Raw genomic sequence first — 16,254 nt, forward strand, 5'->3', positions numbered from 1 at the left:
TTTATAAGAAGTCATTCTAAGGCTTATGAATAGGTTTACTTTAATCTGAAATGTGAAGAATCACAACAAAAAATTTAAGGTCCATTTCCTTCTCAGACTATACTTTTATGACTCTTGCACAGAGCAATTAATCACTCAATTAATTAGATTAATATAATCTATTAATATTAACTAATCTGTTAATACTCCAAATAATTTTTTAAAAATATGTTCAACAATTCTATATTTTTTAGAAACTGGTTATAGTGATTTATGAAAAGTTAATAAGCTAAAAAGGATTATTAAGATACTAAATTTAACATGGGCATATATCATCAAAAACACCTCACCCTCCCAGCAAAAAAAAAAAAAAAACAGACCAATTTTTAAACTGACTTTCCAAAACAATTAACAAGACTGACTTACCTGGATTTCTAATCACTTGTGTATTCAAGCTGCTGTTCTGGTCATTATTCTGCTAAAATGAATACACATATGTAAGAATCTTTTAAGTGGCATCAAACAACATTGTAAAACATGAAAAAGAAAATCCTGATGCTAAAAGAAGGTCTCCTCTATTAGAATCTATAAATGTAACATTAATATATTTTTTAAAAGCAGAAACTATGGGTCCTATGACTTTTTTTTAAAAAAACCAAAATAACTTTAGACTTAGAGAAAAGCTGCAGAAATAGTACTGAGAGTTCCCATATGCTTTTTACCAGTTTCTCCTAATTTTAATGTTTCTTATATAACCATAGTATAATAATCAAACCTAAAAAATTTATACTTTAGTACAATACTCTTAACTGAACTACAGACTTTATTCAGATTTCACATTTTTCCACTAAGGTTCTTTTTCTCCAGAACCCAATCTGGGACAGTTTTCTTGTCTTCTAAGACCTTGACACTTGATGAGTACTAGACAACTACAGAGTATTTCTCCACTGGGGTTTATGTGATATTTTCTCATGATTTGACTCATGAGATTCCTTTTTGCCAAGAATTCCACAAAGTGATGTACCTTTTTCAGTACACAATACAGGGGGTTCATGGTGTCACTATGTCTTATGACTGGTGACATTAATCTTAACTGCTTGTTTAAGGCGGCTAAGGCAGGTTTCTCCTCTACAAAGCTATGATTTTTCTCTTTGTAATCAGTAAAGATCTTGGAGGAGATACTTTCAGACTATGCTAGTGTCTTGTTTTCTTGCCCACTAATTTTTAGCTTTCCTTGGAAGCTCTCACCTGAAGCAATTTTTGCTGTGGTATTAATACTTTAATAGAGATTTTCTACTTCCCTTATTCCTTCTACATTTATTAGCTAAATTCTTGTATAAGGAAGAGTATCTGTTTTAATTACATAAAGAAAAATGATGCATTTACTTACTTGGGATTCCTGCCGTTTTTTAATAGCATGCTTATATAATTTATGTAATTTTCTTGCATCGAACTCAGTAAACTTAGATACAAAAATCCACAGGTTTCTAGAAGAATAAAAGGCAAATTAGTCTGATTGAAAATACTTGGTTTTTAATGAAATCCTTTTAGTATACACAGAAACACACACATCTTAGCCCTCTCTGGAAAGAAGTCTCAAGATGTTATTTCTAGCATTAAAAAAAAAAAAGAAACCAACAAAAAAACCTTCGTAAGTGGGTAAGATTCCCAATAAAACTAGACAGTGTTAACTTTTACTTCTCTTCCAAATTCCTTCATTTTATAGTCTTCGGATTTGAAGATTTGAAACTAAAGAGAAGTAAACTTACAAATTAGGAAGGGATTCATATTATGTTTCAGATTATATATAAAAGGAATAAACTATGTTAGTAGTTCAAGTAAAATATCATCAGAAAACATGGATTAAGCTTGTGAAAAAGAAGTCCTGAATAATGCATTAAAAGGTTCCTGTCATTTTATAATTGTGATGTAATGGTCATAAGAGTAACATGATCAGACACTGTAAGCCCAGGACAGTACTCCATGTTTACACCTCTCTTCCCATCCCAATGCTGGGATTAGGATTAGTAATTGACCATGGTATTCCTTCATAAATTCAGATGCAGTCTTTGGATTTGTCTCAACAGAGCTTCTTCAGAGCCACTACAAATCAGTGACATGTGAATTGAAGTCTGTCTGCCATCACTATAAAAGTAATAATTTCATATATTTACAATTTTTCTCAACCCTCTAGCTTTCCGGTAGGTATGTTAAAGATTTTGAATCTTGTGTACATAAACAGAGTAAAGAAATTACTAAAGAGCCAATGATGGAGGTTTAGTGGACTACCTAACATCAATATCTTTACTGAGTTCAAGCAACAAATTTTAAGTGATTTTTTTTTTAAATTTATTTTTGGCTGTGCTGGGTCTTCGTTGCTATGTGGGCTATTCTCTAGTTACGGTGAATGGGGGCTAGTCTTTAGTTGTGACATGTGGGCTTCCCACTGCAATGGGTTCTCTTGTTGCAGAGCCACGGGCCCTAGGTGTGCAGGCTTCAGCAGTTGTGGCACATGGGCTCAGTGCAGATGTGGTTCTCGGGCTCTAGAGCATGGGCTCAATAGCTGTGGCGCATGGGCTTAGTTGCACCAAGGCATGTCGGATCTTCCTGGATCAGGGATTGAACTCATGTTTCCTGCACTGGCAGGTGGATTCTTTACCACTGAGGCACAAGTCCACATTTATGTGATTTTTAAAAAAATAATAAAACCCTGTATGTGTGAATAATGACTTCCCCAAAGAAAGTCATCTCTCAGTGATAGTACAGAAGAAAGTCTAAAAATCAAAAATCCTTAGCTAAAAAATAACTTTTCTCATTCCTTTTTATGGGAGAAATAAAATTGTACAACAACAGCACTTAATTTGGGGATTTCTTAATAGCCAAGACGTATTTCTCTCAACTACCAAGCATCAATTGCCCAGGACTACAAAACATACACTGTCAGGAAGTCTTGAATGAGATAACTGTGTAAAGTACCTAAGCTGTACCATCCTTCAGGTAGGCACAGTCAGATGTAGCAGAGAATTTTTAAAATAAACAAATGGGGTAATGAGACTAAGTGACTAGGTAAGGCCAAAAGACAGGGTTTCTAATTCTTTTTCCACTAAGATCAAACATTCGCAGCCTTTTGATTTTGAACACAGATATGTGTGAAGAGCTGCTTGCTTGTAAACTACTAAATTGCTAAATGTTAATAAATTCTGGAAATCAGACATCTGTGTCATGCAATAACTACAAAATTATCCCAGCATATGTGCATACAGAGATGGATAACTGGTGATTTCTAAAAGAATTCTTAGCAGTGTTGTTAAGTCAGATGTGGCTTTCTCAAGTGCTTTCATTTCTTTTTTAATTTAGTTTGGAACAGCTGTTTGCTTAACTGCAGTATAAGATGATACCTATTCTTCATCAATATTTGGGTCTATAATTTTACAAAAACTACAAAAATGTATTGCAGTTTAAAGAGCAGTCACTCAAACCCTTATATTTAATGTGCATATATATGTGTAATATTCTCAAAATTTGTTTCTCTAGTAATACTTCATATAGCCTGTAAATTTTTGCTACTTAAGTAAAATATGCAGCATATTAACAAGGCTTATCAAGTTATCAAGACAAATATTATCAGGCTAATTTAAATTAATGGAACATTTTCATAATACACATGCATAACTATTTTGTTAATTTTTCAACATGAAAATTTTCATACATCCAAAGATACAAAAGAACTTTACAATGATCACCCGTATACTTAACACCTAGATTCTCTTATTAGCATTTTACTGTGCCTGCTTCATCACATATCATTCCATATAGCCATCCCTCTCAATTGCTCTAATTTTTGTTTGCATTTCAAAGAAAAAGTATAGGTATCAGTGTATCTCCCCCTAAACACTTCATTAAGTAGAGTCAATATTACTTAGCTTTTTTATTTGAACATTCTTTAGACAATACTATTCTCTGTAATCAATTATCAATGAAATGAAAGAAAGAAAAAATAGCTAATATCAAGTCATGAAAGATATCAGATAGCGGTTGGGAAAATCAAACCCTTCAACAACTTCAATACTAAATATATTAAAATCTTTGTAATTTATATACTAATTAGCCAAATCCTATTTTTATCCATTGTTTGACATTAAACTAAAACAGCTTATTTTGAAATTAAAATATATAAAAAAGCAACTGATAAAAAAATGGGTGGAGAACCTGAGTATTTTTCTAAAGAAGACATACAGATGGCTGACAGGTACATGAAAAGATGCTCAATATCACTAATCATCAGGGAAATGCAAATCAGAGCCAAAACGAGATGTATCACTTCACACCTAACAGCTATTGTAAAAAAGGAAAAACAAGTGTTGGCCAGGATGTGGAGGAAATGGGGTCCTCATGCACTGTTGCTGGGAATATAAATTGGTATGGTCACTATGGAAAACAGCATGTAGGTTCCTCAAAAAATTAAAAATAGAACTACCATATGATCCAACAATTCCACTCCTCTGTACTTCTTTGAAGGAAATGAAAACACTAATTCAGAAAGATATATGCACCCCCAAGTTCACTGTGGCATTATTTTTTTTACAAAAGCCAAGACAAAGAAGCAACCTAAGTGTCCATCCATAGATGGATGAATAAAGAAGTAGAATTCTCTCTCTTGCACGTGCGCGCGCGCGCGCGCACACACACACACACACACACACACACACACACACACACACAGAAATATCACGCCGACATAAAAAGGAATACAACCTTGCCATTTAGGACAACACGGACGGACTCCAGTTGGGTAGAACATACAACAGAAACAGACTCACAGAGAACAAACTGTGGCTGCCAGAAGGCACGTGCACAAGTGCACGAGTGAGACAGGTGAAGGGCATTAAGAGTACAAACTACCAGTTACAAAATGAATACGTCACTGAGATGTAACATACAGCACAAGGAAGAGAGTCAATAGTATAAAACTGTATGGTACCTAATCTATAAAACTATCGAATCATGATGTTGTATACCTGAAACTAACAGTGGAAGTCAACTATACTTTAATAAAGTAAAATGCAAGTTTTGTCTTGTTTAAAAATAAATGAAATTAAAATTGTGACTAATGTTATTGGCTTCTATTAATGTATAAAGTACCTGAGTTATTCATTAAATATAATGAGCACATTCTAGTTTTCATTTTGTTGTTTATTACAACAAAAGGCTAAAAAGAATCAGTATGTCTTTATGTTGCCCCTCCCCACGAGTATCAGCATGTCTTTAAGTTTTTAAGAATACTGTGTTAGGGAAATGGTCATCAGAAGATATTAAAATGTTCACTATAGGTATGACATTAACCTTGAAATAAAATTTATAAGCAAACTTCAGTTCAGTTCAGTTTGGTCGCTCAGTAGTGTCTGAGTCTTTTCAACCCCATAGACTGCAGCACACCAGGCTTCCCTGTCCACCACAGGGACAAACTTGAAGTGAAATCCACAGCAGCTGAGAAAATTCAACTAGTCCTTAAATGAATTTATCGACTATTGCCATTCTAGAGTGAAAAGAGTAAAGAGATAGGGAATTAATAAACTGTGTTTTTGTTAGTAATTTCTCTTTAACAATATCTTTTCTGTAGAAAAAAATCTAGTTGAAATTAGATTCAGGTCCTAATTATAATCACCTGCTAAACTGTGTGATCTTGGGCAAAACTCCAGACCTGGAGCTAGTGCAAGAGTGAGTGCCTTGTTAAAGCTCGCGCTACACGCCTCCTCTGCCATACCCCAGGTCCTAGCCCTTCAAGGTGGTTTACCTGAGTCCATTTTTTTTTTCTTCTGTAAAGTGGAACTAATAACTATCAAGACTTCCTAAACAGAGCATTTTTAAAGGGATCTTAGAATGAAGCATAGGAAAGTACAAGTGAAACACAAATATGCATTATTATGGTTATCACTAGATTACAAGTGATTTTTAAATAAAAAACTAGTGTCGTATTTCCTCATCAACTATTCATGTTTATATACAAGCCAAAATATTTGTATATAAACATCTGTAAGAAATAAAGCAGGTTATAAAATTATGGTTACTATGAAAATTTGCTTAAAGTATAATCATGGATCAAGTCTCTATCTTTACAATTGCAGGTAAGGTCTTGATAGTTCTTCCTTTTGTAGAATCAGTAACCGTAGCTGTGTTCTGTGGGGTGGAGTGGGGGCAGGGTCAGGTGATCAGAAGTTCAACCTTTAATACAAGGGACTCTTTCCCTTGCTTCTACATTTTCCCCCAATTTTTCTCCAAGACAGCAGACTAAAAACTAATTTGCTTTTGAAATATTTCTCAGTTAGGGTCTTTCTGTTCTCCTTTACCATTTAAGGGAATCTGGCAGTGGCAGCAGGAATAAGTACCAAGGAATATGAAATCAAGGTAGATGAGAGTGGGAGGGAAAACAAAACGTAAGTTGCCCAGCTGTGTAGAAAGAGAAATAAAGCCTTGGAAGTTAAGGGCGAACACAAAAGTCTCTTGGCTATTTGGTCTCTCTTCTTTTAGAGGTTTTTCCCTCCCCCTTTCCTAGTAACTAAACCTGAAGTAACTACTTGTATTAGTCAACATGTAATTTCAACAAGATGCTGTTCATTTCTAATCTTAAAAAGTCAGTAAAATCGATACTCTGCCTTCTTCATAAACTCAAAAATCTAAACTCTAATTACATGAAGGTTTAAAAACTGGTATATAGTACACAAGTTATTTTCAGAGAGAAACTAAGCTCCTGTTACACTAAAGGCAGGAAATACTTTTAATATAATCCTTTAATTAAATTCAGTTTTAAAGATAACTCACTGCATTTCTTTTATTTTCTAATTTTATCTCAGACAAACAACAATCAAGATATCAATATGTTCAGGAGTCAATGACACAGAAAATTTAACTTTGGCTCTTAAATATGAAAAGACAGAGAATGTGACTATATTCTCACTTAATCCTGGTATATATAGTTGAACTTCTACTGTATTCCTATCCTGTAGTTCTGTACTTTAGAGGTCACTGTATGAGTAGATAAGAGTTTGAGAAAAATGGAATAATCTCTTTTATGGTATTTAGGAAAGCAGTAAGCTCTAGTATATATACTCCAATCATAAATAAAATATTAAACTAGACACTATGAATACAGTACTTGAGAATGACTGCCTCTCATTCCTCATAAAAGGGCTTCCCTGGTAGCTCATGTGGTAAAGAATCTGCCTGAAATGCAGAAGACCTGGGTCGGGAAGACCCGTGGGAAGGGATAGGCTACCCACTGCAGTATTCTTGACTGAAGAATTCCATGGGCAGAGGAGCCTGGAAGGACTCAGTCCATGGGGTCGCAAAGAGTCAAACATGACTGAGTGACTAATACAGACACACTCTTCATAAAAATCTTTCATTATTCTTCAGTAACTGAAAAATATGCAGTCTTAGCATTTTACAGGTGATAATACTGAGGGCTCATATATAGTGGTAACTGTTCAAGGTCATAAAGTCAAAAATTAGGCAAGTTGCAACTAAGTATGCATGTCTTGTGATCCAACCACGGTGACCACTCCACGTCATTACAGGCACATGGCTTTAGACTCTACTACGTCCACGCAAGGCTTCAGTTTCTTTAGACATAAGCTCAGCTTCACTTGTTTACAAAAGCCTTGTGATCACTATCAACTTCCTATCTCCTCTTTCTAAAATGAGTCCTGGTTGAGTTTAAGAAGGGGATAAGGATAGTTTTCTTTTTAATTTAGTGAAATCATAATGCCTCCTACAGAAATGTGTCATGAAAATGTTTTGTTTTGATATGCAGCTGCACTGCATGTAGCAAAGAAATCAGTAGGTTAATAAACAGTTGACAATAACTAGTTTGTGCTCATTTTATTGTTTTCCTAGCCTGTCTAGTAGTCTGGCTTAACAGTGACCTGGATTTGGTAATCATTAAGTGATTAATACCACTTATCACATTATAGTATCACTTATCACATCATATCATAGTTCAGATTTATGATTTTAAGATCAAATGTGTTGCTGCTACTTCTAAAATGAAGGGGAAAATAGAGTCTGCATTTTACACTGCTTGAGGACATTTATTTTTACAAGGCTTTACAGTCATACTGAGAAGATGAACTGCTAAATTTATGTAACAAATTGGCATACCAACATTTGAGGGTATTACTGAGAATAATTTGGTAAATTGGGGAAATTTTTAAGAATAAAATGCAATCTGAATTTTAACAAAATACCTTTCACTATTTATTTAAAGGCAGAGATGCCACCTGTGGTTTTTCATTATGCATAATTAAGGAATCACTTATTTATAAAACGTTTTAAAGGAAAAAAATGAAAACAACCAGCCTCCCTCTGTAAACATTCTGTGACCTAAACTTCAGGAGGTGAAAAAGAAACTGAAATACAAGAGACAAACAGTGAAGTGAAGCTGTTCAGTCATGTCCGACTCCTTGGAATTCTCCAGTCCAAAATACTGGAGTGGGTAGCCTTGCCCTTCTCCAGGGTGTATTCCCGACCCAGGGATCGAACCCAGGCCTCCCACATTACAGGAGGATTCTTAACCAGCTGAGTCACAAGCGAAGCCAATGAATACTGAAGTGGGTAGCCTATCCCTTCTCTAGCAGATCTTCCTGACCCAGGAATCGAACCAGGGTCTCCTGCATTGCAGGCGGATTCCTTACCAGCTGAGCTATCAGGGAAGCCCTAGACACAAGTAAGAGACAAACAGACAGTTACACAATTACAAATTTAACACGTCCTGAAAAATACGTCACTTACTTTCTCCACTGCTTGATTTGTTCAGGATTTGTATACTCTTTCAGACATTCTGTGATATGGTCTCCGATTTTTATCAAGCACTGTCTAGTATGTTCCAGTTGTTCTCTTTCCGAAAGGCCTCTCTCAGGCCTATCAAGCTGCTTCAATGCTGCTTTGACAGGCCTCATCCTCTCTTTACACTTAAATAGGAAAAGAAGAGCAGAACTACGTATTAAAGGCATGAATTCAACACAGAGCTACTTCTTCCAGTGATACTTACATGAGTAAATGTAGCATGAAATGAGCATTAAACCTCACCTCACAGCTCTTAAATATCAAGAGTTTTCCCCTCAGACTTTATTCAGAAAGCAAGGTTTTCCATTATTTAAAAATCAATCTTTGTGTAGGTAAAAGCCTTGGATTTTACTTACTTTTTACAAAAGCAGTTACTTTCTACACTGTATAGCACACCATTCTAAACAGTTTTAATGTTAAAAGATAAAATATTTCAGAGTATAACTTAAATATTCTATATTGGCTCTAATACAGAATAAAATGTAAAAGAAACTTTATATAATACACCGCAAAGCTATAACTTCAATATAGCTACAAGTATAAACTGTCTATTCTTCTAATTCCTTAGGACAAAACAAAGTAGCTAATGATGAATTTTGCTGCTATCCTATTGCAGGTAGTCAGGGATGTCAGGGTGTTTGATAGAAACTAATCTTTTCCTTGGCCTACATATCACCAGAATGCTAGTAAAAGGACAACATACCATTCAATAATGGACAACTGTACCATTCAATAAAGTCCAATTTATGTAATAAAAACTATTAACCTTGTACCAAAACCAGACTAAAAATATTGCTAGAAAATCAAACTACAGATAGATTTTATTGTATATAAATGCAAAAACAACTTTAAATTTTATAGTAACTATATCCATGAGTAGCAAGTAGGGTTACTTCTGGTATGCAAGGATGGGTCAACTACAGACGGTATATTTAGTTGACCTAATGCCACCATTTATTTGAAAAACAGAAATCCTCACATCCCTGCTGTGAAGGGCCTTTCTTATAATCAGGTGTCTACCTTATTTGTGAAAATCTGTTTCTGAGTACTTTATTGTTTTATTGACCTATTTCTTCACATCAGTTGGGAAACTTTCCATCTTTTGTCAGGCATAATTTAAATAACACTGGAAACACTGGGAATTGTGTATTCTGTAGTTAAAATTAGAACTCAGCCAAGCCTGACTTTTTTAAAAAGGGAAAACATTTGTTTTCTAATTTTTATGTTATTCATATTTGTTCTCTACATTTTCTATTTCTTGTTCAATTTTGGTAGTTTATATTCTGCTGCTCAGACTCAGCTGGGTGCATGCTCAGTTGCATCCAACTCTGCAATGCTGCACACTGTAGCCAGCCAGGCTCCTCTGTCCCTGGGATCCAGGTAAGAATACTGGAGTGGGTTGTCATTTCTTTCTTCAGGGGATCTTCCCAACCCAGGGACTGAACCTGCATCTCTTGTGTCTCCTGCATTGGCAGGCAGATTCTTTACCACTGCACCACCTGGGAAGCCCCTTGTAGGTTGAACACATACTATATTCTAGACATTGTTCTAGACCCAGAAAATAGAGCAGTAAATAAAATGAAGACCCTGCTTTTATGGAGCTTGTACTCCAGTAGAATAGAGCCAACAAATAAACAAGATATAGTGTTTAAAATGGTGACAACTATGATTTAAAAAAAAAAGTAAGACACGGCAGGGAGCTTTCTACCTTATATAAGATTTCAGACAAGGGTAATGTTGGAGCAGATATCTAAAGAAAACGAAGGAGTAAGCCATTTCAAGCAAAGGGAAGAGCAAGTAAAAACATCCTGTAACTTGTCTGACATGTTCAAGAACAGTAAGAATTCCAGTACTATGAAATGCAGTACTATCAAATTCAAATACATCTCTAAATTTAAAGTTTTAAAAGATGAATATAAACTCAAATGTTACAGGTATTTTTCAAATAACCAGAAACTTTACTACTTACAATGCTGAATGTCTTCTGATCCAGCTCTTCAGATTCTTCCGCTATGGGCACTGGTTCACCACTTGCGGTGATGTGAACTGGAGCATCCAACACTGAAGATTTCTTAGATCTTTCCTTGCTTTCAGACTTGGATTCACTCAGCTGGTGAAAGGAGAAAACAAATACACAACAACAACAAAGGCAAAAGTGATTAACACCTCCAGAAGACAATTTAGTCTCACTGTAGTCTATAAAGTTTATTCACATTTAACAGTCTTATGTATTCAATCTTTTCCCCACTTGGGGAAACCAAAAATAAAGCTATCCTATGATGTTACTTATTAGGTAAGGCATCTAAAAAGGATTTAAACCTGTTTTCTACTCTACTAGATATGCATATGTACTTTTAAAGAACTCAGTTATTGAGATTAACTGGGCTGACAGGCAGTTTATTCTCCTAAAATGTAAATATGCTGATTGTGTCACTTTCTAAATTTTATATTATGATTTGCATACCTTTTCTTCTTTTATGTCTTTTTCTTTCTGTATAGCTTCTTTTACTTTGTTTTCTCTTTTCTCTTTAAAATCTTTTTCCTTTATATCTTTCTTATCCTCTTTTTCTTTTATCTCCCTTTTAAGTTCTCTTTTATTTTCCTTTTCTTTTGCTTCCCTCTTTTCTTCTGGTTCCTTCTTTATACAAACATCTGGCTCAGTTTTTTCTTCACTGTCTCTTTCTGTTTTAATTTTTTTGTTTGGATGTTTCACAGAAGTGATTTCATCCTGAAAAGTGCAAGTATGGCCAATGTATTACTAACCAAATCTTGACAAAGACTAATTTCTTTTCTCTGCATGACTACTGATTGCATGTATGTGGATTCTGAGAGAAATAATCCAGAATCCCGTTAGTAATGATACATGCAATAAAAACTAAGATAAGCCAATCCCATTAAAAATTTATAACAAAATGAGACAATGTCTTCAAATGGCAAATGTTTGAAAAGGAAGGACCTTCGCTCTCTCCCTTTAGTGACAGATGATATTCTACTGGATGGCAGAATTCTATTCTATAAATGAAACTACACAACAAACTATAAAAAAGGACTTCAGTATCTAGCAGTAAAATTTTAAGCCTAAGTTCAAATTTCAAATGTAAAGCATACTGAAAACATGCCACGTGCCCTTTTCTATAGATAACAGGTTGCTTTTCTAAAACACATTCTTACCTTATCATCATCTTCATCAGACTTGTCTGAGGGCAAGGGAGAAGAATCACTCTTTATTTCCTCTTTCACTTTTATAGACTTCATTGCTTTATTCTTCTTAGCTCTTGCTTTTCGCCTTTTTGAACCTCCCTAAAAATAATTATTTTTATTCTCACCAACCCCACAGATTCCATTAAAAAATCTTAAATACTAAATCTATGAAGCTAAAAGAACACACATTCCTACCCAATCCTTAGTCTGTTGGTACACCAATCTTAGAAATTATCAACAAAAGTGATATAGCTTAATCAAATGCAAATTAATCTGAATAAATGATAACCAACTGTAATTATTCCTTTAAAAAAAAAAAAAAAGAGTTGAGAGAAGTAGGAAGGCTGTTCACAATCCTAAATTATTGTCTTCAGCTAAACAATGCCACCAGAGCTAGCATTAGAAATTATTTTAAATAGTACAGAGGTAGTTATTGACACTGTGGTTACAGGTAAACTTTCAAAGGTTGCTTTAGTTTCCAATCACCTCTCTTTTACTGCCTTTTTCCTTCTTTTGTGGAACACAATCAATAAATAAGCTTGGTGATCTTCAATACTTCCTATTCCTTAAGCTGCCCAATGTCTCCAAATCCAATTACTGCCCTGTCTCCAGTAATGGAGGCTTGACCTCTCAAAAAACACCCCATTTCACTCCAAAAGTTGCTCCCATACTAAATACTAGGAAAAAAAGAGATTCTTCTTCTGAAAGACATGACTCACTGGAGTTTCAACATGAATGCTGAAATCAATCAGTTAAGGCAAAATACTACCGTATTCAAACAAAGCTACTAAATTACAGATAAACACACTGATGAGCCCATGTTAACCACAGGAATCTAGGGTGATGGGGTAAACTAGGTTTATCTTATCCAAAAGTAAAGTGCTCTTAAGCATCATATTTTAACTTACTGCACCAGAAAGCCTCTGAGCTTCTTTTTTTGCAAGATCTCTACTAAGTAATTTGATGAGGTAGTCTGCACGTGTCTGTAATTGTTTTGCTTGTGGTTTTTTATCAGGATCATCTGGAAGAATCTGAAAAGCAATTAATTTTTTCATCTTGTCTTTAATAAATAACATGAGAAATAATAATCATTTAAAAATGCCTTCTCAAAAAAAAAAACATGTATAACGTGCTGGCAAGTTACAAATCTTAAAAGAATAAACAACACTGAATGGAAAATACATTTCTTATACCTATGCCACAAAGATTTCTTTCTCTAGAAATGAATTCTAAATACACAAGAAAATTATCCCTCTATTCATAAAGAGATTACATAGTATGAGGTTAGAAATTTCTTTCAAATACATAATGGTGTATTAGCAGTCAGTGTCATTAAAATCATAGTATTCTTAGATTTCCTTCCTCCTAAACAGTGTATTTAACTATGAAGTATACAAAAATCCCAAGAATATAAAGTATCATCCATCTAGAAGAGGACCCAAAGCAGGCACTGTGAGAAACCTTTTGCAATGAAAATATAAACTAATTTTGCTTCATAGTAGCAAATGACAAATAGCTGAAGGTTCCCACTTGTCCATGAAGTAAAATATAAAAAGATGAATTATAAGAACTGGGCAAGCTTTCAGTGTTTCCCATTCCAGGCAAAGAAACGATTATAACGACTGTGTGCTGTGTTGTGCTGTGCTTTGTCGCTCAGTGGTGTCCAGCTCTTTGTGATCCCACGGACTGTAGCCCGCCAGGCTCCTCTGTCCATGGGGATTCTCCAGGCAAGAATACTGGAGTGGGTTGCCATGTCCTTCTCCAGGGGATCTTCCCAACACAGAGATTGAACCCGGGTCTCCTGTATTGCAGGCAGATTCTTTACCATCTGAGCCACCAAGGAAGCCCAAGAATACTGGAGTTTGTAGCCTATCTCTTCTAGGGGAACTTCCCGACCGAGGAATTGAACTGGAGTCTCCTCAATTGCAGGTGGATTCTTTACTAGCTGAGCTACCAGGGAAGCCTATAACAAGTGTGGTAGCATCAAATCACCAAAAATCCTAAACACTGGTATTTAAATATATACACACACACACTCACAAAACAATCCTTTTCTGCTCTTGATTAATATAGATGGTTAATGATTAAATGAGAGGCTTACTTTTTAACCTGATACTGTGAAAATAACAGAAACGAAATTTCAGAGGTAAAGCAGAATCTAGACATCATTTAAATTCAATCCCTTCATGAAAACCAAATTCCAAAGAAGCCAAGATCACAAAGCTAACTTTCCTGACCCCGAGTTGACTTTATTTCTAACATAATTTAAAAGCAAAAATTCAATTTAACAAGAATGGTCAACAGAATCAAGTATTGCAGTACCTTGTGTGTCAGACTGAGGTCAGGATCCATTTTAATCATTTCCCAGCTTCCATATCCATATTCGTAGATACCAATTAACAAATTGGAATCATCTTCTTTGCCCCAGTCTATATCAAAATGAGCTGCCTTCGTGTGGCATGGGATGATATACCTATCATTGAAGTTAACAACCACTGTCAGGTTTATAATTGCCTCATTAAATATTTTGAAAACCACGTTTGATCATTAGCACTTCAAAATATTGAGCTTTATTTTATTTTTAAAAACATTTCATTCAAATTGGCCATGGAATAAAAACCACTTCTAACATACACTCATGTCCATATTATTGAGTAACAAGTATTTTACAGCAGAAAAAAATAACTCACTGCTTTCTTTCTTCTGGATCTGAAGGAATGGATTTGTGCAGCGGTATTAATTCTTCTTCATGGGAGATGACCAGCTTGGCATTCACCTGTACACCTGATATTCGGAATGTTGGGCCCTTTACTTTTCCAAGTCTACCACCTATATTTGGAAAAGAATATCAAAAAGTATAAAATATATAATTCTACAAAATACAAAGCAATGTATGTTATTACTTATATAAAAAAGTAGTAGTATTTATTTACCTATTATTTTTAAGTATTACTTATTTGCATTAAGGGGAGAGGCTTGCTGGCAAACCTTAAATTTCACTCCAAGTCTTTTCACTACATACTAGTGATTATAATACAGCACAAGAGGATTCACAAAAAGCATTTCACGTGCTACAGCAAACACATGTACTGTGCTGTGCTCAGTTGATCAGTCATGCCCAACTCTTGGACTGTAGCCCGCCAGGCTCCTTTGTGCATGGGATTTTTCAGGCAAGAATACTGGAGTGGGTTGCTGTTTCCTCCTCCAGGGGATCTTTCTGACCCAGGAATCTAACCTGCACACCTTCTCAGTCTCTTGCATTGGCAGGCGGGTTCTTTACCACTGCACTACCTGGGATGAATATGTCAGTCATTCTAAATAAGAGTTCCAGTATGATTTTTTTTCAGTACATCTAATTATTGAATCTTATCTAAGATGAATTACAAAGTATAATGAAGTAACTATGTTAAAACCAATATCACATGTGTATACTTATAATATCTCATCTATACTATAGTAAAAATACAGTAAAGAACCCACCTGCCAATGCAGGAGACATAAGAGACATGAGTTTGACTTCTGGGTCAGGAAGATCCCCTGAGGAGGGCATGGCAACCCACTCCAGTATTGCCTGGAGAATCCCATGGACAGAGAAGCCTGGCAGGCTACAGTCCACAGGGTTGCAAGGAGTCGGACACAACTGAAGTGACTTTGCATATATACTAAAAATATAGTAGAACTAACAATTTCTGATGTTACCTCCCAGCAAGAAAATATACCAGGCAGATAGTTTCTATTGCCTTCAATAATACAGTTCTGTTCCCCATTTTCTATTACCCGGAAATGGCCTTACTTTGTTTTATAAAGCGTCTTTTAAGACTAATATATAGGTAACTTAAGACATACTATCAACCAAATTCAATAAAAGCAGATTTCAACAATTCCATTTCTTTCTTTAAATCACTTTCATTTTATTATCACCTGTTCGTTCTGTTCCTGAAGAGTTGTCCTTTAAAGCTTTAATGCAACCATTATGCACCAATTCTCCTAGTCGTCTGAGGTCTGTCTCTGACTTATCAACTAATTCAGCATCTCGAGCAATTGCATCTAATCTGTAATAAAATAATACAATTTTCAGGTAAATGCAGAAAAAAATGAGGCCATTTAACATACATAAGAGTAAAGTTCTATAATTTTTTTATTACTAGACACTACGCAGAGAATATAAATAATGATAAATGTTCAAAACATTTTTTTCTTCATCTAAAATAATTATGTAAGTATTCCATTGTA

General features: G+C 34.9%; 1 protein-coding gene across 6 annotated transcripts in view; it reads right to left on the reverse strand.

The window, feature by feature from the left end:
* CHD1 (chromodomain helicase DNA binding protein 1) overlaps nt 1-16,254 on the reverse strand; it is a 72,802-nt gene that overhangs the window by 3,529 nt on the left and 53,019 nt on the right. For 4 of the 6 annotated variants that reach the window (XM_055565461.1, XM_055565437.1, XM_055565443.1 and 1 more), the window contains 10 exons: nt 15,943-16,073; nt 14,712-14,850; nt 14,344-14,494; nt 12,930-13,052; nt 11,992-12,120; nt 11,285-11,548; nt 10,790-10,930; nt 8,767-8,945; nt 1,370-1,466; nt 406-457 (listed from right to left, as the gene is read on the reverse strand). In XM_055565461.1, coding sequence (XP_055421436.1) covers nt 406-457; nt 1,370-1,466; nt 8,767-8,945; nt 10,790-10,930; nt 11,285-11,548; nt 11,992-12,120; nt 12,930-13,052; nt 14,344-14,494; nt 14,712-14,850; nt 15,943-16,073 — 1,406 coding nt within the window. The remainder of the gene's footprint in view (nt 1-405; nt 458-1,369; nt 1,467-8,766; nt 8,946-10,789; nt 10,931-11,284; nt 11,549-11,991; nt 12,121-12,929; nt 13,053-14,343; nt 14,495-14,711; nt 14,851-15,942; nt 16,074-16,254) is intronic. The other 2 variants (XM_055565454.1, XM_055565470.1) reach the window with 2 other exon arrangements.

This window comes from Bubalus kerabau, chromosome 1 (genome assembly GCF_029407905.1).
Source record: "Bubalus kerabau isolate K-KA32 ecotype Philippines breed swamp buffalo chromosome 1, PCC_UOA_SB_1v2, whole genome shotgun sequence".
Lineage (NCBI taxonomy): Eukaryota > Metazoa > Chordata > Mammalia > Artiodactyla > Bovidae > Bubalus > Bubalus kerabau.